This window comes from Phyllostomus hastatus, unplaced genomic scaffold (assembly GCF_019186645.2).
Source record: "Phyllostomus hastatus isolate PE091 unplaced genomic scaffold, TTU_PhHast_1.1 phas_scaffold_39, whole genome shotgun sequence".
NCBI classification, from domain to species: domain Eukaryota; kingdom Metazoa; phylum Chordata; class Mammalia; order Chiroptera; family Phyllostomidae; genus Phyllostomus; species Phyllostomus hastatus.
In genome coordinates, this window is record NW_025334028.1 from 27,316,966 (window position 1) to 27,343,317 (window position 26,352).

The window sequence follows — 26,352 nt, forward strand, 5'->3', positions numbered from 1 at the left end:
TGCTCATTTATTGGTTTCAACTTATAAAATTTTTTATTGCAACAAGCTGAAAACTCTGTAATAAATGTTTCTTGACTTGCATTTGTGTTAAGCAGTCCTTAAATATTTATTTATTGTTTTTTAAAAACAGCAACTTTGTCTTTTAGAGAACAGTCAGTCTACTATGTAATAGACGATGTCAGAACCTGCTCTGTTTTTTTAAACTGTATTTTATTGATTATGCTATTACAGTTGTCCCAATTTTTTCTCCCCTGTATCCCTCTCTACCCTGTGTCCCAGCCACCCTCCAGCATTCCCTCCCTCTTAGTTCATGTCCATGGGTCATATATATAAGTTCTTTGGCTTCTCCATTTCCCATACTATTCTTAACCTCCCCCTGTCCATTTTATTCCTACTAATTAAGCTTCTTATTCCCTGTACCTTTTAACCCCATTCTCCTCCCTCCCCTTTTCCACTGATAACCCTCCAGGAGATCTCTGTTTCTGTGATTCTGTTCCTGTTCTAGTTGTTTGCTTAGTTTTTTTGTTTGGTTGTGTATTATTTTAGGTCCAGTTGTTGTTAGTTGTGATCTTGTTGTCATTTTACTGTTTATACTTTCTGATCTTCTTCTATTTCTTAGATAAGTCCCTTTAACATTTCATGTAACAAGGGCTTAGTGATGATGAACTCCTTTAACTTGACCTTATCTGGGGAGCACTTTATTGCCCCTGCATTCTAAATGATAGCTTTGCTGGATAGAGTAATCTTGGATATAGGTTCTTGCCTTTCTTGACTTTCAATACTTACTTCCAGCCCCTTGCCTGATTTTGAGAAATCAGGGATAGCCTTACGGGAACTCCTTTGTAGGTAACTATCTCCTTTCCTCGTGCTGCTTTTAAGATTCTTTCGTTATCTTTAATCTTGGATAACTTAATGATGATGTGCCTTGGTGTGTTTCTTCTTGGATCCAATTTCTTTAGGACTCTCTGAGCTTCCTGGACTTCCTAGAAGTCTATTTCCTTCATCAGATTGGGGAAGTTTTCATTCATTATTTGTTGAAATAAGTTCTCAATTTCTTGCTCTTCCTCTTCTCCTTCTCTCATTCCTATGATGTGGATATTGGAATGTTTAAAGTTTTCCTGGAGGTTCCTAAGCCTCTCCTCATTTTTTTGAATTCTTGTTTCTTCATTCTGTTCTAGCTGGATGTTTATTTCTTCCTTTTGTTCCAAATCATTGATGTGAGTCCCAGTTTCCTTCCTGTCACTGTTGGTTCCCTGTATATTTTCCTTTATTTCACTTTGCATAGCCTTCATTTCTTCCTTTATTTTGTGACTGAACTCATTTCTGTGAACATCCTGATTACTAGTGTTTTGAACTCTGCATCTGATAGGTTGCCCATCTCCTTGTCACTTAGTTCTTTTTCTGGAGTTTTTTGTTTGTTTGTTTTAAGATGATAATAATCAGATTTATTGAATTCCTATCATGTGTCAAGTTCCTATCATTTTTAAAATTTTAATATATTTTATTGATTATGTTATTACAGTTGTCCCTTTTTTTCCTCCCCTTTATTCCCATTCACCCTGCACCACCCCTGCCAATAGCATTACTCCCCTTAGTTCATGTCCATGGGTCATACATGTAAGTTCTTTGGCTTCTTCATTTCCTATATTATTCTTAACTTCCTCCTGTCTATTTGGTACCTACCATTTATGCTTCTTATTTCCTGTTCCTTTCCCCCCATTCTCTCCCTCCCCCACCCTCCTAATAATCCTCCATGTGATCTCTGTTTCTGTGAACCTGTTCCTATTCTAGTTGTTTGCTTAGTTTGTTTTTGTTTTTGTTTTTAGGTTCAGTTGTTGATGTGAGTTTGTTGTCATTTTACTGTTCATATTTTTTATCTTCTGTTTTTTAGATAAGTCCCTTTAACATTTCATATAATAAGAGCTTGGTAATTATGAACTGTTTTAACTTGACCTTATCTGGGAAGCACTTTATTTGCCCTTCCATTCTAAATGATAGCTTTGGTGGACAGAGCAATCTTGGATGTAGGTCCTTTACCATCTACAACCTCGATTACTTCTTTCTAGCCCCTTCTTGCCTATAAGGTTTCTTTTGAGAAATCAGTTGATAGTCTTATGGGAACTCCTTTGTAGGTAACTGTTTCATTTTCTCTTGCTGCTTTTAAGATTCTCTCCTTATTTTTAATCTTGGGTAATATAATTTTGATGTGCCTTGGTGTATGCTTCCTTGTGTCCAACTTTTTGGGGACTCTGAGCTTTCTGGACTTCCTGAAACTCTACTTCCTTTGCCAGATTAGGAAAGTTCTCCTTCATTATGTTTTCAAATAAATGTTCAATTTCTTGCTCTTCCTCCTCTCCTTCTGGCATTCCTATGATTCGGATGATGGAACATTTAAAGTTGTCCTGGAGATTCCTAAGCTTCTCCTCATTTTTTTGAATTCTTATTTCTTCATTCTGTTCTGGTTGAATGTTTATTTCTTCCTTCTGCTCCAAACTGTTGATTTGAGTCCCAGTCTCCTTGCCTTCACTGTTGACTCTCTTTATTTCACTTTTCATGGCCTTCCCTTTTTCTTCTATTTTGCAACCATACTCAACCATTTCTGGGACATCCTGATCAACAGTGTTTTGAACTCTGCCTTTGCTAGGTTGGCTATCTATTCATCACCTAGTCATATTTTTTTCTGGAGTTTTGATCTGTTCTTTCATTTGGGCTATATTTCTTTGTCTTGGCACATGCCTGTTAAGTTGTAAGGGGTGGAGCCTTATGTACAAGGGCAGGGCAACCCACACTGCTGCATTGTGGTGCTATCTGTGGTGGAGGGATCAGAGAGGGAATAATGCTGCTTGCTTAGCTCTTTCCCCACTTTCCGTCATTTCCCTCACTTTCTACAAGTAGATTGTGCCCTTCCAGCTGCTGATTCCTGGATGGGTGAGTTTGTGTATATTCTAGGACCCTGTGAGTCTCTCCAATGAATTCTCCCGTGATACTGGGAGTTTCTCTCACCTTTGCAACCCCACAGATTTTTACAGCCAGAGATTTTTAGTCTTTAGTTTCCCATGCTGAAACCCTGGGTTTCCCGGTCTCACTCCCTAGTTGTTCCTCCCAGCTTATCCACATGAGAATGTGGGACTGCAAGGTCCACCAGCTCCTGCCTCACTTGCACTGTCTACAGCATTGCTGCCTCTCTTTTCTGCTTGGCTGCCCATCTCCACCCCTTCTACCAGTCTGGATGAATGTTTCTTTAACTCCTTGGTAGTTGGAGTTCCATACAGTTTGATTTTCTGGCAGTTCTGGGTGTTTTTGTGTTTAAATTGGTTGTTATCCTACTTTTGGTTGTTCAAGGAAGTGAAGTGCTTCTTCCTATGCCTCCATTTTGGCCAGAACTCTTTTGTTTCAACTTTTTAAATTATTTGAATTTATCAACTTTTCTCCATCCATACCACCACTACCCTAGTCCAAGCATTTCTTGTCTAGACTCCTGTTAGCTCCTAACTTATAATGAGTTATTTTCTTTCCTCAATTCAATTTATTCATGACTGATTAGGAGTTGTAATTTTTTTGTTTGAAATTAGGCTTTTTATAACCCAGTAGTACCCTGGGTATTAGAATCCTGAAATCATATAATGCTAGACTTGAATAAGATTTATATATTATTTAATCTACATCCTACATTAATAAAGATAGTCTTGGTTATTTTGAAGTAATAAAAAAAGTCCCAAATCTTACAGGCTTAAAGCAGCAAAGAATTCTTTCTTCTTAAATTGTGCAACCATTATGGGGTGGCTGGGGACTCTAATCTGAGTCATGCACTTTCTGTGACTCATCCCAATGAAGGAGCCACTATGGTCTTGAGCCAGTCACCATGGATGAGGGAAAGAAAGCCATAGCTAAGCGCGCATGAATCCTCAACAGTTTCCCAGGAGTGACATATATCATGTTTAATCAGTTTCTTTGGCCAAAGCTAGTTACATGACCACACCTAAACTGAAGCAGTGCAGGGCATTGCAATCTCCCATGTGCCTAAATGGAGAACTGAAAATATTCAGTGACTACTAATGACTAATTCAGTCCTACATTTTACAAAGGAAGAAATTGGGAACTGGAGATTATGTCACAGGTCATGAAGCTGATTTATATCACAGTCAAAACTAAAACTGGGTCTTGGATTCACTGTCCAGTGCTTTTTAAAAATAATGAACCAGGAACTGCTTGTCTTCTACTTACAGTAGAATTAATTTAAGTGTCTTAATATTAATACTTTATTTACTTAGGTAATATAAAATCCTTGTATTAAAAGGTTTTTATACCTTGGCAATAAAATATAAAACAGACAAATTAGAGGTTTTGTTCTTTCAGTCTCACTCATGTTCTAGCAAGATGCCTTGGTAACAAAACACAAAATCAATCTCTCTCTCTCTCTCTCTATGCACACACACACACACACACACACACACACACACACACACACACATGAATGAAACTGTTCACTGTATCCTTTAGAAATGTATTGACAAAATGGCTTTAGGAAGAGAGGTTTATTTTACCCTGATATTGAGAAGTCTACAGGTACTGGTTCAGTAGCTCAGTGGTATCAGAGACCATGCTTCTCTTGGCCTTTTCTTATGGACCTAGAGTGGCTGTAACTGTTCTATGTATTATACTTATGATCAAGTCTGGACAAAGGGGGATGGGTGGCAAGCCAGCTGTTACTACACCTTTTATTAGAGAAGCAAAGCTTTCCCAGAATCAATACCCCACTCCCCATTATCACAGACTACCATAGTGCCCCATTTGCCAGGACTAGGATTACATGGACACCCTAGTGACAAGAGAGACTAGAAAAATTGAAAATAAAGTTAAAGTATTATGATTGAGCAAGCTTAAGACTGCCTTGAACAAAATAGGGTTCTCCTGGCAAGGCATGGCATGAGGGAAGAGGTGGTAGAAAACAACTAACAGTGACCACCCCATTTATTGATTGATTAAAGGATAGTTTAAAAGAATTTATCTATTATTGTTAAAGTTGATCTAGAAATTATTGTGGATACATAAGATATAGATTCACTACTGAATTCCTTGTGGCTATGCTATGTATCTTCTTAAATAGTGAAATTCAAAATATGATAAAGCTACTACAGTCAGTTCCACTATAATAGTTATTTCAAAAACACAAATTTATTTCAACAAAGACAAACTGTTTGAGCATAACACAGTTTCACATTTCCTTACCTGTGATTTTGTCCACTAGAAACACTCAGTTAATGAAGAAAAGTGCTGAACCACAAAGGAGTACATAAAACTCAGGCATGTACACCCCTCCAGGTTTCCAGGTTTCCAGCAGCTTCAGTTTACTGCCCGTGGTCCCAGCCACACCTGTCCACTTCTGACACTGCACACTTCCATCATCTGATTTCAAATATCTCCTCTGCCACTTCACTCAGAAGCTACAACGCTATGACTTCTATAAGATACCTTCAGTTATTTTTTAAATTTTAACCTTTTAATTTTATTTTTTAAACTTCAGTTCCTTTTCAAAGTAAAGCTTCATATTTATTGTAATATTTATCTATTTCTTAACTGTTTATCACACGTAAAGCTGTGCTATAATTGTTTTTGTTTTCTATCTGTTTTTATATATGTATATATTTTTAATCCTTACCCAGGGATATATTTATTGATTTTGAGAGAGAGAGAGAGAGAGAGAGAGAGAGAGGAGAGAGAGAGAGAGAGAGAGAAAGGGACAGAGCGGGATCAGTGATCAATTCCTCCTGTACGTGCCTGGACCCACAATCTAAGAGTGCGCCCTGACTGGGAACCACACTCAGCATTCTGGTGTGCAGTGTGTTGCTGCAGCAAAGTGAGCCCCCCAGCCGGGGCTCTCTCTGTACTTTATTGGTCACCCACGAAGTTTTTGAGTGCTGAGTCTCTAATCTCATATTTTTATAAGTACTGTAGTTTTGATTGTACAGTTTTGTAGTAGTGTTATGTCTAATAGTATATGTCTGTTAGTAGGCAGTGAATACACACATATTATATACACACATATATATATATATATAATAAAATACAATTTAGACATTTTAAACTTGAATTCAAAAAGCTAATTTTTCATCTTAGTGGTGAATGTCCCTTTAAAAGCATTTATTAAACGTACTTGGAAGGGCTTGTTTTAAAAAGACTGAGGGTTGTATTCAATAAAAGGGATTCAATATGCCAAGATATATATAGATGTTTTTATAGTGGGTGAAAATCTGTCATATATCTTTTAAGATAATTATGTGAATTGTTTGCAGCCCACACATCCTGAGTTGGAAAAATGGTTTTCATCTCTTTTTTTCCTCAGTGTAAGCCTTGTCTAACAAGAGTTACAAAGCTGGCTTTTGGCTGTCTCTTTACAAGAAAAAAGAACCTGTTTTCCTCCTCAGGGTCTTTCTTTTATTTAACGAGGACATATAAACCCCTCAGCACATCCCCAGAGCTTCTTAGAGCCTCCCCTTGAGAAATCTCAGTGAGTACAAGGAAAAACAACTCTAAAAAAAATTACCAAAAGGCCCATCACTATTTGTCTTTCTCTCTCTCAGTCCTTGCCCTTTGTCCTTTCAACTTTCTACACATCTGTTCTCAGTTTCAAATATTTTTCCTCTTATTTTCCCAAGGTGAGCTGCCTTTTTAGTCACTCCTTTTGCAAAAAGGGATGGGGAAAAGCTGGTACAGAAATCATATCCTGACAAGTTGCTTGTTTCCTTATAGACCAAGACTCAGAAGGACAGGGCTGGGGCCGTAATGGATTTATTTCAGGCAGGAGCAACACTGGGAGAGGAGAAATCAAAAAGACACCTGGCAGCCTCTTGGACATTCTCTTTTCTTTCCGTGCCCGCAGACCAACCTCCCTCAAATTCACATTTTTGTTTCCTCAGGAATGCGGAAAGGGGGTTTGGCAAGTATATTTTTTAGTAAATAATGTTTGGGTGTTCATGACTCAGTGTGCACAGCGATCCTTAAAAATGACTCTGTATCCACTCTTGTGATATGAATGCAAATTCTCTTAGCCTCACACTAACTCTGTGGTCACATATGAGTGACTAAAGGTCACACACAGCCCACATCTGCCTCCGGGCAACAGACAACACAGTGCCCTGAACACGCCTGTGCACCCCCATCGGCACACATGAAACCCATCAGCCACAGCTTACACTCCAGTGCGCTTCCCTTCCTCCCAGCCTCACCTTCTTCTCTTTACTCTTCCCCCAACCCCCAGCTCTCACCCCACACAATGGGATTTTTGTTTGCCTCAGTAGCATGTGACAGTGCAGTCCCTGCTTTGCCTAGCTCTGTGCTGCAGGTCTCTCAGGTAACAGGTGGCAACTTCCCCTGTTGGATTCTAGGTATAAAAAAGGAATGACCTCATTGGGGTGGGGCTCTGGGACTCCGTACAGGTGGCAGTCACGGCCAGGTAATCCTGAAGTGAAGCTGTGTAGTTAGAAGGGGGCAGTTAAACTTGACACTCTGGTGGTTTTAACCCTCACCCTGAGGCACTTTAGCAACCAACAACCAGCCATACCCTGCAAAGCCTCTGAAGCTTATCTTTGCCTCAGATGGAGCCCGAAGAAGCCACTGGGAAAGAAAACGTGGGCACCAAGAAGAAGAACCTGACTTTCTTGAGGCCCCGGCTCTATATGCTGGAGAGAAGGAAGACAGACACTGTGGTTGAGAGCAGTGCTTCTGGGGACCACTCTGGCACCCTGAGGAGGAGCCAGTCTGACAGGACCGAATACAACCAGAAACTACAAGGTAACCCACGAGAAATCAATCGTCCCAGGTTACTGCTTCCCAGCCTTTTTTCTCCTGCTCTTCCATTTGCAAAGAAAACACTTAAGGTAGAGCAGGAAATCAAATGTTACCTCCTCTCTAAGAGGAAAATAAGAAAAAATAAAAATAAAAGTAAATGTAATTCACAAGTTATTGGAACAAGTTATTGGAACAAGTTATTATTATGTGCTTCAATATTTAAAGAGCCACTTCTGAGTTATTCTTAATATTATATTTTTTTCCTGATGAGAGTAATATTTTTTCTGCTATGTTCCCCCTTCCTTTCCCCCTCCTCCACCCAATTTTAGAAATGGGAAACATTAGAAAGCAAATGATTTTGAAATCTACAAAAGAGAATTTATCTTAATAGAGAGGTGTTAGATGTCACACCATGAGATCTGTCTAGGTAACTGCACTGAACTGTGATTAAATGGGGGCATGAAACTATAATCATGTCTGTGAAAAATAAAAACTGTTGTCAGCAGGATGGCATAACAGGATTTGTTGAAAATCACCTAGGTGTTCATTCCTTTAGAGTGAATCGAATAACATCCAAGTACAGTAATAGATGTTTAGCATGCTTAGATTGAATCACTTTTGGAGAAATAACTTCAGTTATTTTGTCATGGGTATGAGATAATTTGGCACAGTTATTATAACGCATTCTCTGTTTCAGGCCTTGAATTTCTCTAACTCTTCTCATCTATTCTCTCTTTCTTTTTTTCCCTTCTCCTGAAGGTCACTTGTTCTAGAAAACTTTATTTTGAGATTGAAATTTTGCAATGTTGTAAATATCCACTGACGTCCCTGTTAAGTGATCCCCAAACCTATCTCTGCCTCCTTTGACCACATTTGTGTTTGGGTTTTCATAATCCCACCAAAAGCATCGCTCTGATTGAAAAACTGCAATGAGGCTGGAACAACTGATGGGACAAGCTTATACTTAGCTGATCTCTTTCATCAAAAATATGTGTGAACTTAGTTATGCGAAGTAAATAAGTTAAGTGCATTTTTAATTAAATCTTTAAAGATTCTTCCCCTCAGTTAATACTTTTAAAAAATCCTGGTAGCTCAGAATTAAAATGTAGAGTTAAGTCTTATTCTTAAAGGATACTTTTAAAAATGGGGAAGGGGCATCATTTGATTTTTGAAATTGTTCTTAAGGTAATTGACATGTTGGGAAGAATGCAAAATTTAAAAAATATTTTATTTATTTATTTTTAGAGAAGGAAAGGAGGGAGAAAGAGAGAGAGAGAAACATCAATGTGCGGTTGCTGGGGACTGTGGCCTGCAAACCAGGCATGTGCCCTGACTGGGAATTGAACCTGCGATGCTTTGGTTCACAGCCTGCGCTCAACCCACTGAGCTATGCCAGCCAGGGCAAGAATGAAAATTTTAAAGTCATCCACATTGGTTTCTAATCCTGTCTCTTCTGAACTTCAGTTTCCCCATCTGTGAAAATGGGTACTGCTGCCACATAGTATTGTTAAAAGAATGAACTTAGATAATCACATGAAACACCTAGTATATTGGCTGACACAAGGTATGCACTCAATAAACAGTAGTTATTTTCAGTTTTAGGAACAATGAGTACTATAATGGTAGAGCAAAATTTGTCCTCTATTAATCTAAATTTCTTCTACTAATCTATTTCAACTATTTTCTGTCCTTTGATGAAGTGATCACATATGGCAGTTTAGGAAAAGCCCATTGCTTGTTCCCTACGAACAGGTTTCTTCTGTCTGGGTCTCACTGATCCAGCATCTTTTTGGTTCACATATTCCATTCACAAAATAAAAAGATAGGAAATACTTTTTACTATTAACTTCCTAAACCTAACTAAAAAAGTAAGTCTGGGCCATAAAATACAGCAGGTGGTTTTAAGTTACTCTGCAGGAAACCTCAGGCTTCTTGTACACTCCTTGGGATTTGTGATTGTCCTGTGCTCTGATGGGTCCTGTCTTTGAAGGTGAAAGAAAAGATGCAGGAGTGAAGCTATGTTCCTGGAACTGCCCATGCTGGAGAAACACCATCAGGGATTGTACAGGAGCACATCAGAGCTATAGAAATAGACTGGCCTCCTGATACGTGACATTTTTTTAGATGTAACTCTTAATAAAATCCAAGTGTGATATCTCATGAGTAATAGAGCATTAAATATGATTCTCCCCTAACTGCTTTGTCAACAAGAGAAGGCATTTCCTCATTAATGTTCAAAGCAATAATTTATTTGGGTTTAGACTTTGGTCCTACTATATCCACTATCAGGCAGATGAGTTCTAAACACCTTAAGAAGCCTTTATCGTTGAGATGTCAAGAGTTTTTCCTTTGCCTACCATAGAATTGGTAGTTCCCTGGGAGGTGCTGAATAAACACTGAGCTGGTTACAGCCCTCAGAGGGATTGCTGGAAGCCACTGTGAGGTCACAGCACTCTTTCTAATAGTGCAAGGCAGCCTCAAATTATTTAGTCTGTTGTCAGTGCTATGTTACTGTCTGAGCATTACAATTAGCTGCTCTAACTCTCTCTGGAAGCAAGTTCTTTGGGTTCTGGGAAATACCAGATCTTTCTCAGGTGCCCTTGGGGTTGCCGCTTAATTCTTGCTATCCACCTGTTCAATTCAATTTCTGACAGACATCATTTTGGAAACATGAATCTGAAATTCTATTTTTTTTAAAAAAATGGTACACTGGGCAAAAGCTATTAGATTAAATAATAGAACATGGTTGTAATAAGAATATCATAAATCTTTATAGAAAATTGTAATCACATGCACAACATATGTGATTATGTGATTACACAACATATGTGAATGATATGTGTAATCACATAGTCATTCCTGCTAAGTCTCAAGCTGTACAATGATAGCCTGCCATTGGTGAAACAGGAAAAGTCAGCATTTATGCTGCCTGTCACTACCAGAACCAATAAGTAGAGACAAGGATTGACTCATTATGAGCACTTTATTCAGATAGCCACCAACTTGAGAAGACAATGGGTTATGTACCCCCAAAAGACCATCTTGGTCTTGTCTCAAGCTGAATTTTTTTATAAGGAGAAGAAGAGTATAGGTAAAGGATTTGAATCTAGGAAAAAGGTACATAAGGGGTTCGGAATTTGGGAAAAATGGTTAGTCAGATAAAGCTGCAGTCCTGTGATTTCCCTAGCATCCCTTTATCTGTTGACCCATGATTCTGCATCTGTGTGTCCTGGTCAGCAGGCGTTCCCTCCCTGGAGCACAGTGGCTCAGATACCATCTTGACCACTTGCAGTCCTCCTGGGGCACAAAGGTAGAACTGCTTGTGGGTCTCCCGGAGTCTGGGTAGGTCTGTTTATACATTCCAGTTCCTGGAACAATAGCTTTCTTACATTCATTAATTGCTAAGCCTGTTAACTATACAACTAAGCTAAAAAACATTTTCAACTCTTGAGTTCCCTCATCGTTAGTGGCTTCTTTATTTCTCCAGCAGATTTGTTTAGTTAATTTATTGAAAATGTTATATGGTAAGCAAAACTGAAATATATGCCAGGAATTACTACTACAAAATCATTATGAAAAAAAAGTCTGACCTTTACTCTACAGCGACATAAAGTCTCACTGAGAAAGATAAGACAGGTAAACAAATGTAATAAAGTGACAGGATAGCAGTGGAAGAGAGATCAGTAAGTCCACAAAAGGAAAAAACAGTTTATTCAGGGTTGAGTGGAAAAAGTGGTGAGAAAACATTCACAGATGATAAGGTGAGGAGAAGGAAGAAGGGGCAGAACGGGGAAAGAAGCATGTTTTAACCTCTTCGTTGTACTTATCTTTGTCTGAAATTGTGTTGCTTGTTTCCCTGTTTATTGCCTATTACTAACTTTCATTTCTTCTCCCATCTCTCATCTCCCCATTCCATAAAAGACATCCTGTCTGTCTTGCTAACTGTTCCATCTCTGCATTTAGAATCATCCACAGCACACAGTGAGCACTCGGTAACTTCCAAGTAAAATGAATGATTGGAATGACCTGGTTTAGGCCAGAAATCAGTGTGAGGAAAGGCATCAACCCTGAGTGAAGAATCCCTGTGTTTTTATCTGTGAGGACAGAGATGTCCATTAACAAAGATGATTCTTCAGGAAAAAGAAACATAGCAGAGATTAAAATGTACAGAATTACCTACATAACAAATAATTCTTAGTGGAAGCCTACCTAATTCCTGACCTCCCTTTTAGAGCATACCACACTATACCTCCATCCATTCTTCTCCTTCCATTCAGAATGTGAGTATATTATTTTAGCTTCTAGCTAGCTCAACTACTGATTGCCATTTTAATGGGAGCTAAAGGAAGTGATCAAAGCGGGGGAAATTTAGTGGTTGAGTTGTTAAACTGCTTTTTTGAGGAAATGATTACATGTGTGAATTCCACATTTGAAATTTGCCTGATTTAAACAGTTATGCACTAGTGTGTCTGTGTGTATGCAGATGATCTGATCTGTGTATGTAGATATAGATGTAGTTGTATGTGTACTTCAGACATATTTCTGTAAAAATTAATACTTTTTATAACAAGTTTATTGGTTAATAACCAGAAGCCCTTTCTAAAAACCCTACATAATTGATATTACTGACATTATAGATGCTATGGGGTGAATGTTTATGTCCCCATCCCCCCAACCCCAGTTCATATATGGAAGCCTGATCCTGAGTGTGATGGTATCAGGAAGTGGGGTCTTCGGGAGGTAATTAGGTCATGATGGTGGAGCCCTCGTGAATGGCATAGTGCCCTTGTAAGGATAAACATGAGAGAACTTGCTTCCTTTCCCTCTGCTTTGTGAGGTGCCTTTACCAGACACTGGATCTGCTGGCACCTAGACCTTAGTGGCATTTCCAAACCTCCAGAACTGTGAGAAATAAATGTTTGTTGTTTAAGCCACCCAGACAGTGGCCACACTAAGCCTCTGGTTAATACTTTTGTCCAATTCATATTTTTGCTTATTAAGTATCAGGTGAAAGACTGAGAGTGAATGGGTAAAATATCATTATTGCTGATAATACAAGTCAAAAAATCACATCTCCAATTCATAATAGGTCTGTGGTGCTTTATTTTCTTTGCAAAGGTTATCATAGCATTCTCATTAAGAAATGATTGAATGGTTGTTTTATGAAAACCTGAAGTTTTCTTACCATGATCATCATAAGGAACCACAGGACCACATGAACTTCACACAGAATAACATATTTTGCAGTGTAATGTTCAGTGACTCAAATAAAAAGTTAGACATGTAAGATTTGGGACCACTCCAGTAAATTACGATGATTTTTAAGAAGATCAGGAAGTGAGTGGGAGGGGCTAACACCGGAAGAGCATGTGAGCTGCGCTCAGGCCCAGTGAAGGGTGGAATGGAAAGGTTGCCCAGCTGTCTGTGTGTGTTTCCGCCCTGGTGCCACAAGCCCTCTGTGTTCCTGTCTGTTCATTCAGTGTAAAGTCAGTCTGTCCCCTTTCTATGCCTCCTGGCACCCTTCAGTGGAATGGGAGGGACTTGGGTCAGTAATGTGACACCAATACAGATAAGGTGTATTGCATAGTTTGAAGGGCAAATCTTTATAAACAGCAAGGCAATTTTAAAACTAAGTATTTTTGTCTTGTTACATGCATAGAAACCAAAAAGAAGCATGATATTAGACTTTCCTTCTCTTTCAGTAAAGGTATTTGCAGTTTTTTAAAAGCTACATGAATCAAATAAACTGTGGGTCCCAGAAATTGAGTTATTTCACTATGACCACATTGTGATAGGAAATTTTTTTCCTATAAACATGATTAGAAATATACCTTAAAATAGTGACATCATAGGAAAAAGATGGGTGGGAGAAAAGCACTCAGGGTACATTCATATTTGTTTCTGTTGAAACAAGAAAGAAAGAAAAGCTTCCTTTTACAGGATTACTTTTTCTTTTTAAAAAATCCTCACCTGAGGACATGTTTATCGATTTCAGAGAGTGGGAAAGGAAGGGGGAGGGAGAAGGAGGGAGAGGACCATTGATGTGAGAGAGAAACAGCGATTGGTTGCCTTTCTCATGCGCCCCAGCTGGGAGCTGAGCCTGCAACCTGCCCACGTGCCTGTTTGGGAAACAAACCCACACACTCTCGGTCTATGGGATGATGCTCCAACCAATTGACCTACACTGGGCAAAGCCAGAATTACTTTTATTCGATGCCATACAAATAACTTCAGTATTTTTTGGGTATTGATTTTCTGGTGAAGATGGGAGTTATTGCAGGAATTGCTAGGCTTATAAGCAAAATCACTGTTAGAACCAGACAAAACTTAGCTTGAGGTTGTGCTTTAGAGTGTCCCTCTGCAGCTCTCTCTCCACCAGGTAGGTTGGGAGTCCTTGGAGCCAAGCTTACCGACAACCGGGGACCCATACCCTCATTCCTAGACTAAGTTCAGGGTATCTAGTATTATGGAATTTTCAGTCCAACAGGCTCCAAGGCCTCTAAGACCTCTCTCCAGTCCCATTTTTCCCAGGCAGACAACAGTTGCTTTTTGGAGGCGTGTCTGGATATTGGTCACGCTGGGTTAACACCCAGCCTACCAGGCCCCTGTGGGTGGGAAAGAGTCAGGATACAGACCTGAGGCCTGGGCAGGGGTGCATGGGCCCCAGGACCTCCTGCCAGATTTTGAGGAACTTGTGAAGTCTAAATTTGAACTTGGTTTTCCAGATTGTTTGAAGGTATGTCTATGAAAATAGAAGGGAATGACATTTTATTTGACACCTTGCCAGCTTTATTTACAACTTTCAATTATGTAGTCATGGTATGCTGGCCTCCATTTGTACACTCAAGGGAGGCTGCCTGTGGATGGTTTTGGCTGTAACCTGTGTTCAGGGTATTGCCCATCTAGGTTGTGGAAAGTGAGCGGGAAGGAAAGGAAAGGGAGAGACTGGGTGACTGTCACCTGCTAGGTACTATGCTGGCCCTGGGGCTTTGACACATTGTTATTTAATCCCAATACCTTATCAGTTCTGGTTTTATAGTTGAAAAAATAGGTAAGTAGTGGAGAAAAGACTTCCCTTGTACCCTCCTAGGATTGATAGCTGGGTCTATGAAATGAACTGACAACAGGCAGCCTAACAGGAGAAAAGGTACACAAGTGTATTAATTTTTATTATTGCATTCCTGGGGGCATCAGAAGACAACAAAGTGAATACCTCAGAATGCTGAGATGTGCAAGTTTAGATACCATGTTAACAAGGGAAGGGGGTGAGGAATATAGGCCACTTAAGGGCGAGTATGGAATTTTAGGAAAGACAAGTAGGCTTTAGCAGAACTGATGGGAGTTAGAGTTTGTGACAAAGTTGGTTTGGTTGTGGTGTTGACTTCCCATGTGCTCTCTTCTGAGCAACTGTCTCTCCTTCCTGGCTGCTGAAAACCTAGGGAAGAGGATTCATGACAACCACGTTCCTCTCACAAGATCTCTCCAAATACAGAGAGAGGAGGGCAGCGGAAGCCTCTCCCTGCATCTGCTCTTTTTGAAGTGTTCTCAGCTCAAAATAATCAGCATCCCAAACTGGCAGATTTTAGGGTGGCATATCATGCACCCCTTGGGTGGTATAACTTGAACTCAGTTGCTGTAAACATTTGCAAAATAAAATGCATCTAATTCATTGATGTAGTAACTGTTTTATCTGTGTGGTTTATAAGAAGTTGAAGGAATGTAATGGTTGCAGCATGTTTTATAATGTGATGGCATTACTCTACCATATAATAAAGCTTGACCTGCCTAATTTTTTACTTTGGAATACATGTTTTTTTAATTATTGTTTAACATTTCCCTGCCAGAGCATTGCTGTTTAACAATTTTGTGTGTGTGTGTGTGTGTGTGTGTGTGTATTTCATTGTCAAAAAATAAAACTACAAAGTAAACCTGCTCCTATAGTAATGGCTTAATGATGTCTATTTCCCACTTTGTTTGAATATCTTGATACTATTTCTTCAATTTCATGTCTGTAAAACTTAATATATATATCCCCAAATCAGAAAGCCCCATTCTACAGCAGTGGGTGTGGGGTGGAGAGAGGCAGTGGAGGTGGTGTGAGCATCTGCAGGTGACAAGGATGGGATCATATGCTGGGAACAAGCAGCTCTTTATCCGGGCAGGGGATATTTCAATGGAATTCTTTGAAGTCAGCCTAAATTGTGAGTCTTAAATGCAACAGAAAAAAAGAATGTTATGATTAAAAGCCTTTGTCCCAGGTTGTTTTAAACAATTTCTTTCTTGATTAATGAATGGCTGAATAAATGAATACTCTAAAATACCTGCACTGAGGCCTTTGATGGAGAAGGGAATCTTGACTGTCTGACATCCAGCTCTTAAAGAAGACCACTTCAAGGTCATGTCATCCTGCTACCACTCTGAGTACACTGAGTCAGTGCAGCTCTCGCAGAAATTGTCTCTCTTGAATGCTTCTTAATGTTAGGTCTCCAGCGTCACTACCAAAAGCTGTCACAGATTTCTGCTTCTGTCTTTGCTGTGAAATAGTTGAAAACGTTGTTTACCTCTCTTAGTGCCACCCAGTTTTTTCAAGGAAAAACTTTGTTTTTGAAACCAGAAAAGTTGGTGTTAGTGCTACCCGTCACTACTGGAACCAAGTAGTAAAGACAAAGATTGAATCTTTATGGGCGCTTTATTCAGATGGCTGGCGATCTGAGAAGACAGTGGGTTATGAACCCTCAAAAACCATCTGGACAGCTCCTGTCCAGCCGACATTTTTATAAGGAGAACAAAGGGTAGGGAAAAGGATTTGGAAAAGGTTAATTGGATAAGAATTGCAGCCCAACAGAGATTTTTCTGGTACTTCTTTATCTGATGATTGACAATTCTTTATCTGAGTCACAGATGTTCCCTCCCTGGAACACAGTATCTCAGACACCATCTCCATCACTTGCAGACCCCTTGGGGCACAAAGGTTGACTTGCTTGTCACCTTCTGGAATCACATTGTCATGCATTCCAGTTCCTGGAACAACAGCCTTCCATAGGCATTAATAACTTAAGCCTATCAGCTAAGGCTACAATCTTTAACTCTAGAGTTCCCCTGTCATTTTCTCCTAAGAATTAGAACATACCCCCTTCCACATAAAAACAAGCAATTTACTATATTTAGTTGTTTGTTGCTTAGAGTGAAATTTGAACCTAATGCCTGGACTTTATAATAGCTGTTTTCCCTGCCTTAAAGTTTCTTTTCCCAAATCTCAGAGATGATGGATTCACCTTTGAGGTTTCTGCTCACTCACTTGGTTGGCGAGGGCTTCCCCAACTATCCCACCTAGAGTGGTTGGGGAGGAAATCTTTCCCTTTTTCCTCTGAGGTTCTGTGGCTGGGACCTGTGAGTTGAACTGGCAGAAGAAAGATTAACATGGAAAAAAGCATATACATGTTATTCTATGTTAATATTTTTACATGGCATGGAGGACTTGAAAGAAAGAAGTAAAAATCCTAAAGAAACAATTATATTTTTAAAGTTTATTTTATTGATTATTCCATTACAGTTGTCCCACTTTTTTCTCCACTTTATTCTCCTCCACCCTGCACACCCATGCCACTCACATTCCCTCTACCCTACTTCATGTCCATGGGTCATACATATGAGTTCTTTGGCTTCTCCATTTCCTATACTGTTCTTAATCTCCCTCTGTCTATTTTGTACCTACCAATTATGTTTCTTATTCCCTGTGCCTTTCCCCCCATTCTCTCCCTTCCCCTCCCCACTGATAACCCTCCATGTGATCTCTGTTTCTGTGATTCTGTTCCTGTTGTAGTTGTTTGCTTAGTTTGTTTTTGTTTTTAGGTTTAGTTGTTGATAGTTGTGAGTTTGTTATCATTTTACTGTTTATACTTTTTGGTCTTTTTCTATTTCTTATATAATTCCCTTTAGTATCTCATTTATAATAAGGGCTTGGTGATGATGAACTCCTTTAACTTGACCTTACCTGGGAAGCACTTTATCTGCCCTTCCATTCTAAATGATAGCTTTGCTGGATAGAGTAAACTTGATGTAGGTCCTTGCCTTTCATGACTGGGAATACTTCTTTCCAGCCCCTTCTTGCTTGCAAGGTTCCTTTTGAGAAGTCAGCTGACAGTCTTATGGGCACTCCTTTGCTGATAACTGTCTCCTTTTCTCTTGCTGCTTATAGGATTCTCTCCATCTCTTTAATCTTGGGTAATGTCATTATGATGTGCCTTCCTTGGGTCAAACTTCTTTGGAACTCTCTGAGCTTCCTGGACTTCCTGGAAGTCTATTTCCTTTGCCAGATTGGGGAACTTCTCCCTCATTATTTGTTCAAATAAGTGTTTAATTTCTTGCTCTTCCTCTTCTCTTTCTGGCATCCCTATGAGTTGGATGTTGGAATATTTACAGTTGTCTAGGAGATTCCTAAGCCTCTCCTCATTTTTTGGAATTTTTGTTTCTTCATTCTGCTCTGGTTGAATGTTTATTTCTTCCTTCTGCTTCAAATTGTGATTTGAGTCCCAGTTTCCTTCCCATCCTGTTCATTCCCTATATATTTTTCTTTATTTCACTTTGCATAGCCTCCACTTTTTCCTCTGTTTTGTGACCATACTCAGTCATTTTTGTGAGCATCCTAATTCCTGGTGTTTTGAACTCTGCATTTGATAGGTTGGCTATCTCTTCATCTCTTAGTTCTATTTTTGGAGTTTTGATAAAACTCCAAAATGGAGTTCCAGCAGAGGAAAAGAAAGCTTTAAAACCTCCAGCTATAAAACCTGAAGGGGTTGCAGCAGTGGGAGAAACTCCCAGACTCACAGGAGAGTTCACTGGAGAAGCCCACGGGATCCTAGAACATACAATAACCCACCTACCTGGAGAATCAGCAGCAGAAGGGCCCAATTTGCTTGTGCATTTTGGGGAAAGTGACTGAAAGGTAGCCCAGAGCCAAGTAAGCAGCATTGTTCCTTCTCTGACCCCCTTCCCACACACAGCGCCACAACACAGTGAAGTAGGTTGCCCTGCACTGGTGAACACCTAAGGCTTTACCCCTTACAGCATAGCAGGTGTGAGGAAACAAAGAAATATTGCCCAAATAAAGAAACAATTAGACCCAGGGGCTTTTATACCATTTTAACACAAAGTGAGTGCTAAATTGCGCAGCTGTGACAAGACGAAAAGTTGTTAAACTGCAGAAAAGAGAATAAGAAATTTTGGGGGGGAACTCCTAGAAGATAAAGGCTATCTTAGTGAGGTTTGCTTGTACAGACTCATCTTGATGTCAGCTCCCCATGTTCAGCGATACAAATGTTCTCCTCTTCCTGATACAGGTGTAGCATCTTTCTTACAGGAAATTTTTGTCTTGCTTTTGGATAGAAAGGACGAGGGCAGAGAGCCCTTCCTGAACCTGCTGTTTCTCAGCCTCTCTCAAAATAGTCAATAGGCCAAAGTATTATATTTTGGGATGTTATGTTCTGATCTCCTTCAGGGGTCTTATTCCACTTATTCTCAAAAATTGTGCTATTTTATTCTATCTTTTTGCCTCTCTTGTCTATTTGAATGTAATTCTCCTTGGGCATAGAAACTTATTTTAGCACTTAAGCAATGTCTGGTTCATAGTAGATGCTCAATAACTACTTAATTCAATGACAACAAGATATTCATTGAAAAATTAAAACCATATTGACCCTCATGACTGGTATATTTATATTATATTAAAGGTGTATTTTCCTTTACACTCTGTCATTTCCATTTCCTCACTATTTAATTATAATCAACTCTGGGGTTAACTGCTCTAAATTATTTTTCTGAAAAAAAAGGAGAAAATATAAATAAATGAATGTAATTAAACCAGAAAACAGAAAATAATTTCTTGGCCAAAGAATATGACATCTCAATTTTAATGAATTTATTTAACCAGCATTTGCTAGGCATTCATATGTGTCAGTTATTGACTAGAACTTAAGAATAAAAAAATAAATCAGAAGCAAACCCAGCCAATTGAATGAGACAGGCAGTGAACCAATAGTTTTAGAAACATTATAGGTGCCTGACATAAAGTTGTAGGTTGGGTTCCTGCGTTGCAGATTCTTAGAAGGAGATGAGAATGCAGGAGTCATAAGAGGAGTTGTATTAGGGAATATTCTTATGACTGGGGAAGAAGGAAGGGCATAGGATTGGGGGCCAGAGGGAGAAGTTGCACTGTGATGTAGCCTCAATGATTAAGCCAGCTTTAATGTGATTTCTGAGCCTCCTTTAGAGTTGTCCCCAATGGTCTGAAGGACCTGAGTCCTTATATCACCGCTCAAATTGCTAGATGGATGCATCTTGCAAAGGGGGTATGACTTAAGAGATGCTCATATCTGAGGCAATTGCTAGAGAGACCCTGTCTGCTGGTGGTGCTCCCAGAAGCTGGGACAATAAGTCCTTTATTCCTGAAGGGGAACTGGTCAGCTCATCATTGTAGCCACCACACATTAGTGGTTATTATTATATTAGAGACAAAAAGCTATAAAAATTGTTATGAGAAAAAGCTTAATTATACCTCTAAAATGTCAAGACAGCTGAAATCTGAATCGTGAAATCCAATTAAAATTATTGAAATTTATTGGGGTGACATTGGTTAATGAAATTATATAGGTTTCAAGTGTACAGTTATATAATACATCATCTGTATATTGTATTGTATGTTCGTCACCCGAAGATAAGTCTCTTTTCCTAACCATTTATTTTCCCTTTATCTTAATCCACCTCCTCCCACTTTCTTTTCTCCTTGGTAATCACCGTACTGTTGTCTGTGTGTATGAATTTTATTTTAGTTAGTTAGTTTGTTCGTTTTTCTTGATCCCTTACCTTTTCCCCCATCCCCAAAATGCCCTCCTCTCTAACAGCTATCAGTCTCTTTCCTGCATCTGTGAGTCTGTTTCTATTTTGTTTGTTAGTTTAAATTTTGTTCATTAGATTGCACATATAAGCAAAATCATATGGTATTTGTCTTTCCACGACTGGCTTTTTCACTTGGTGTAATACTCTCCAGGTCCACCCAGTGCTTTCATAAATGTAAGATTTTTTCTTTTTCATGGTCAAGAGCTATTCCTTTGTGTAAATGTCCCACTTTTTTTAATCCACTCATCTACTGATGGACACTTGGGCTTTTCCCATATTTTGTTCACTGCAATGAACATAAGGGTGCTTATGTTCTTTTGAATTAGTGTTTTGGGTATTTCCAGATATATTCCCAGAAGTGTGATGGCTGGGTCTGAAAGTAATTCCATTTTTAATATTTTGAGGAAATTCCATACTGTTTCCCACAGTGGCTGGTCCAGTCTGCATTCCCAACAATAGTGCACGAGGGTTTCCTTTTCGTCACATCCTTACTAACATTTATTGTTTGTTGACTTACTGATGACAGACACTTTGACAGGTGTGTGGTGACAACTCATTACAGTTTTAATTTGCATTTTCCTGATGATTAGTGACATTGAGCATCTTTTCATATGTCCATTTTCCATCTTTGTCTTTGGAAAAGGACATAAAGGTCCTTTGCCCATTTTTCACTTGGATTGTTTGTTGTTTTGTTGTTGAGCTGTATAAGTTCTTTATAAATTTTGGCTATTAACCCATTTAACAGAGGTGTCATTGGTGAATATTTTATCCCACTCAGAGGGTTGTTTTTTCATTTTATTGATGGTTTCTTTTGCTGAGCAAAAATTTTTAGTTTGATGTAGTCCCATTTCTTTATTTTTCTTTTGTTTCCCTTGCTCGAGGAGATATATCAGAAAAAAATATTGCTATGAGAAATATCTGAGATTTTACTGCCTATGCTTTCTTTGAGAATTTATGGTTTTTAATCTTACATTTAAGTCTTTATTCCATTTTGAGTTTATTTCTTGTGTATAGTGTAAGAAGGTGGTTTAGTTTCATTTTTTGCACATATTTACCCAATATTCCCAACACCATTTATTGAATGGACTGTCTTTACCTCATTGTATGTTCTTGCCTCCTTTGTCAACTAGTAATGGAAAATAAAGTTGTGGGTTCATTTCTGGGCTCTCTACTCTGTTCCACTGATCCATATAACTGCTTTCATGCCAGTATAATGCTGTTTTGTTTACTATGACCTTGTAGTATAGTTTGATATCAGGCAGCATGATTCCTCCAACATTGTTTTTTCTGAAGCTTGCTGTGGTTAGTTTGGATATTTTCTGATATATAAATTTTTGGAATATTTTTCTAGTGTTTTTAAATCTGCCATTGGTATCTTTATAGACACTACATTTGATCTATAGATTTCTTTGGGCAGTGTGAACATTTTAATGATGTTAACTCTTCCTATCCACAAACACAGTATATGTTTGTGCTTATTTGTATCTTCTTCAATTTCTTTTGTCAATGTCTCATAATTTTCCAAGTACAGGTCTTTTACATCCTTGGTTAAATTTATTCCTATGTATTTTATTCATTCTGAAGCAATTGTGAATTGGACTGTTTTCTTAGTTTCCCTTTCTGATATATCATTATTGGTGTATAAAAAAGCAACTGATTGCTGGATATTTATTTTATATCTTGTTACTTTACTGAATTCATGCACTAGTTCTAGTAGTTTTTAGTGAAATCTTTAGGGTTCTTTATATACAATATTGTCATTTAAAAAAATGACAGTTTTACTTCTTTCTTTCCAGTTTGAGGGACTTATATTTCTTCTTGTCTGATTGCTGTGGCTGGGTCTTCCAGTTCTAGTTTTTGCCTGTTGAATACAATGTTTGCTGTGGGTTTGTCATTTATGGCCTTTGTTATGCTGTGGTCTGTTCCCTCTATTCCTAGTTTGCTGATCATTTTTCATTATAAATGGATTCTGGATCTTGTCAAATGTTTTATTCTTCATCTATTTATATGATCATATGATTTTTATCTTCCATTTTGTTTATGTGGTAAACAAAATTGATTGATCTGTGGATATTGAACCAAAGTTGCATCCCAGGAATAAATCCCATTTGTTCATGGTACATAATCTTTTTAATGTACCTCTGAATTTGATTTGCTAATGGTTTTTTGAGGATTATGGCATTTATGTTCCTCATGTATATTGGCCTATAATTTTCATTTTTTGTAATGTTTTTGTCTGGTTTTGGAATCAGAGTAATTCTATCTTTGTAAAATAAACTTGGGAGGCTTCTCTCCTCTTAAATTTTTTGGAATAGTTTCAGAAGAATAAATGCTAATTCTTCTTTGAATATTTAGTAAAATTCACCTGTAAGGCCATCCAGTCCAGTACTTTTGTTTGTTGAGAGTTTATTTTTTAATTATATCTTCAACTTCATTGGTAATAATTGATTTGTTCAGGTTTTTTTGTTCCTTTTTGCTTCATTATTGGAATATTGTATGTTTGTGAAAATTTGTACATTTCACCCAGATTGTACAATTTGTTGGCAAATAGTTGTTTGTAGGATTTTCTGAATATTCTTTGTACTTGTATGGTGTGAGTTGTCACTTCTCTTATTTCTGATTTTATTTATTTGCGTCTTCCGCCTTTTCTTTTTGAGGAGTCTGGTTAAAGGTTTGTCTGTCTTGCTTATCTTTTCAAAGAACCAGGTCTTGGCTTCATTGATCTTTTACATTTTTTAGACTCTTTTTTTTTTTTCAAATTTCCGCTCTAATCTTGATTATTTCCTTCTTTCTACTCACTTTGGGCTTTGGTGTTCTCAAGTTCTTTTAAGTATGAAGTTAGATGTTTATTTGAGCTCTTACTTGTTTCTTGAGATAGGCCTGTAATGCTTGAATTTCCCTCCTAGGACTGCGTTTATTCGTCCCATGGATTTTGGGGTCATTGTGTTTTTATGTTCATTTATTTTGAGGTACCTTTTGATTTCTTCCTTGATCTCATTGTTGACTCATTCATTGTTTAATACCATGCTATTTAGCCCCTGTGTCTTTGTGTGTATTTTATTACATCACAGTTGCAAGTGAAATTTTTTGTGGATTTGATTTTTCATATGTAGCATACAATCAACATATAACTGTAGTTAAAACTTTCTTTTAATGAATCGTTAATCAAATACGATTTTAATTTGGGATAAAACTATCAGAGAAATTTATGTCCTACAATTTTATTTGTTGTATATTCCTATAAGTTATATACAAATTAACATCAATAAAAATAATCATTCCAAGCATTCAAACCACAATATGATTTTATTTTCAAAATAGCCTCCATGTCTATGTTTGTGTTTAAACCCTGATCACTTTTACTATCCCCAGATTACATCATGTGTAATAAGATCCTATTCATATATTCACTGTGTATACCCTGTGCTCTTATACAACACACTTCTAAACTACATTCATGTATACTGAATACACAGTGACTGGCTCACTGTTTGTGAATGCTCTTTGGAGCCTGTGTCCTGCAGTGGTTGATTAAGTTAAATTAAAAGAGACCATTTTTATTGTTTGTGAAGAAAGACAACCTTGTTTCTCATTTGTCTAAAGTAGATAAAAGTTGGAGAATGCTCTATTCCTGTATCTAAGCCAGCATTACACTTTTGGTGAGAAAACATAGAGGGACAAAACAATAAGTCTCAGAAAATTTGTGAACAAATTTGTTTTTACCCTAAGTTCATGCCTGATTGGCAACTGCTGTATTAATGAAGGCAATGATAGGATCAGTCCTTATCCCACCCTAAACGTGACTTGCTTCTCTCTAGGTTCTGCTGAAAAGTCACCTTGTTAGTGAAGCCTTCCCTGACTTCTCTATACATGGTAGCAACCATTAACTACCACCTGCTTCATTTTTTTCCATAGTGCTTTATCACTGTCTGGCATGCTATATATTTCCTTATTAATCAGTTTATTGTTTCTCTTCTGTCACTAAAATATAAGTTTTATGGAAGCTAAAGTTTTTCTTTGTTTTTTTCATTGTTATATGGCTAGCATTCAGAAGAGGATTTGTCAATATCACTCCACAGATATTTCAGGCTAGATAATTCTGTGTTGCAGGGTATTGTTCTGTACATTGGAGCATGTCAGCAGCACCCTTCACTCCTACCCACTAAATACCAGCTGCAGCTCTGCCCCCAACTATGACAACCCCAAATCACTCCAGACACTGCCAAACATCCTTGTGGGGAGCAGTGTAGGGAGCAAAGTTGCTGGTTAAGAACGAGTGATTTAGAACAATGCCTGGCACAAAATATTTGTTGAGTAAGTGAATAAATGAATAAAATCAGGGTAGGGGTTTTGACTTTTTATACAGTCAAAAATTTTGTCTTCTCAACAATAGAACAGTTACAACAAAAATATTAAATACAAAGACTTTGCCAATAAAGTCACTGTTCTATTCAGGGCTTTACATTTATCTTTGTTCATGCATCTTCTTCTGCTAAAGATTTTAAATAAAGGCATTTCCAGAAAGATCCATTTATTTAACTCCTACTTGTTTTGGATCCACTATGCCAATCACTACAGGAGCCTGTAATTTCAAACCAATTAAAAAATTAACTATTTTCAAGCCAGGTAAGCTTTGTTGAATTCCTTTTTGTAACCCACTTCTCTACTTTCTGCAGCAATTAACAGTCAGAGGAAATAAATCACACGCCCTTCGAACAAAGATAAAATATTTCCCTGCCCCAGAGTTTGAGCTTTCAAATTCAGAGCAGAGGAGGATCTGCTCCTTCATATTTCATTTAATACTTTACTGGCTCCTTGCCAAACCTGTCTGACATGCAATTACTTTCAACCTACTTCACAGAAGGCCTGTTCCATTCATCTTTCTGTGGGTCGGTTTTCCACTGAAACTGATAAAAGATTTTACCTTGTGAAACTTGAGTCAGTAGGGTTCAGTGCAATGCTAAGCCAAGGTTTTTAGGTTTATGGAGGGTAGGCATGAAATGTGGCATGGGCAGGGATGAAAGAACATTTATAATCATATCTGAGTATTTGGTAACAATCTGTCTGGAATAAAACTCTAAATAGAATAATGGGTAGTGTTTATACTATATGGTTAAAAGGGGACGGATAGCATAGGCAGAGGGTCCTCGTCAAACCCAAACTCAATTTCTGACTCTTTTACTTAAGCTAAAAGATTTGACCTTCTCTAGAAATTAGCTTCCTCTTTTATCCAATGAGATGGAACTGGGTAGACCTTGTCACCTAATCTCCTCTATCTGCTGTTTCCCATTGTTCCGTATTTCTTTAAATGGCACCACTCTGTTAAAAGTCAAAAATCTGAGAGTCAGCTTTGACTTGCGATATCCTTTACCAGTTACACTGATTGTTCATGCTAATTTTGTCTCCTAAATTTTTCTTGATCTGATTAGTTCCCTCTATCTTCTTGGCAACTAGACTAAGCTTAACTTTTCCTTGTGACTAGACTGTGCACAGTCATGGCCACTTCACTGTCTCCTTGCCTTCTGGCTTGCTTTCCACCCACTTCCATGAAATCTGGTTCTACAGAACAACACGATTATAGGAAGAGAATCTGACCATGCCACTCTTGTTTAAAATTTCCTCATTGCTTTCCTGTTGTTTAAAAAACTCTAGATTTCTAAATTATGCCTC

At 38.2% G+C, this 26,352-nt stretch overlaps 1 protein-coding gene across 2 annotated transcripts in view; it reads left to right on the forward strand.

Moving 5' to 3' along the window:
• The first annotated feature begins 7,483 nt into the window (after nt 1-7,483).
• The window catches only part of ARHGEF38 (Rho guanine nucleotide exchange factor 38), a 130,835-nt gene continuing 111,966 nt past the window's right edge, over nt 7,484-26,352 (forward strand). For both annotated transcript variants that reach the window (XM_045820334.1, XM_045820335.1), the window contains exon 1: nt 7,484-7,791. In XM_045820334.1, the coding sequence (XP_045676290.1) occupies nt 7,596-7,791 (196 nt within the window). In that variant the 5' untranslated portion in view covers nt 7,484-7,595. The remainder of the gene's footprint in view (nt 7,792-26,352) is intronic.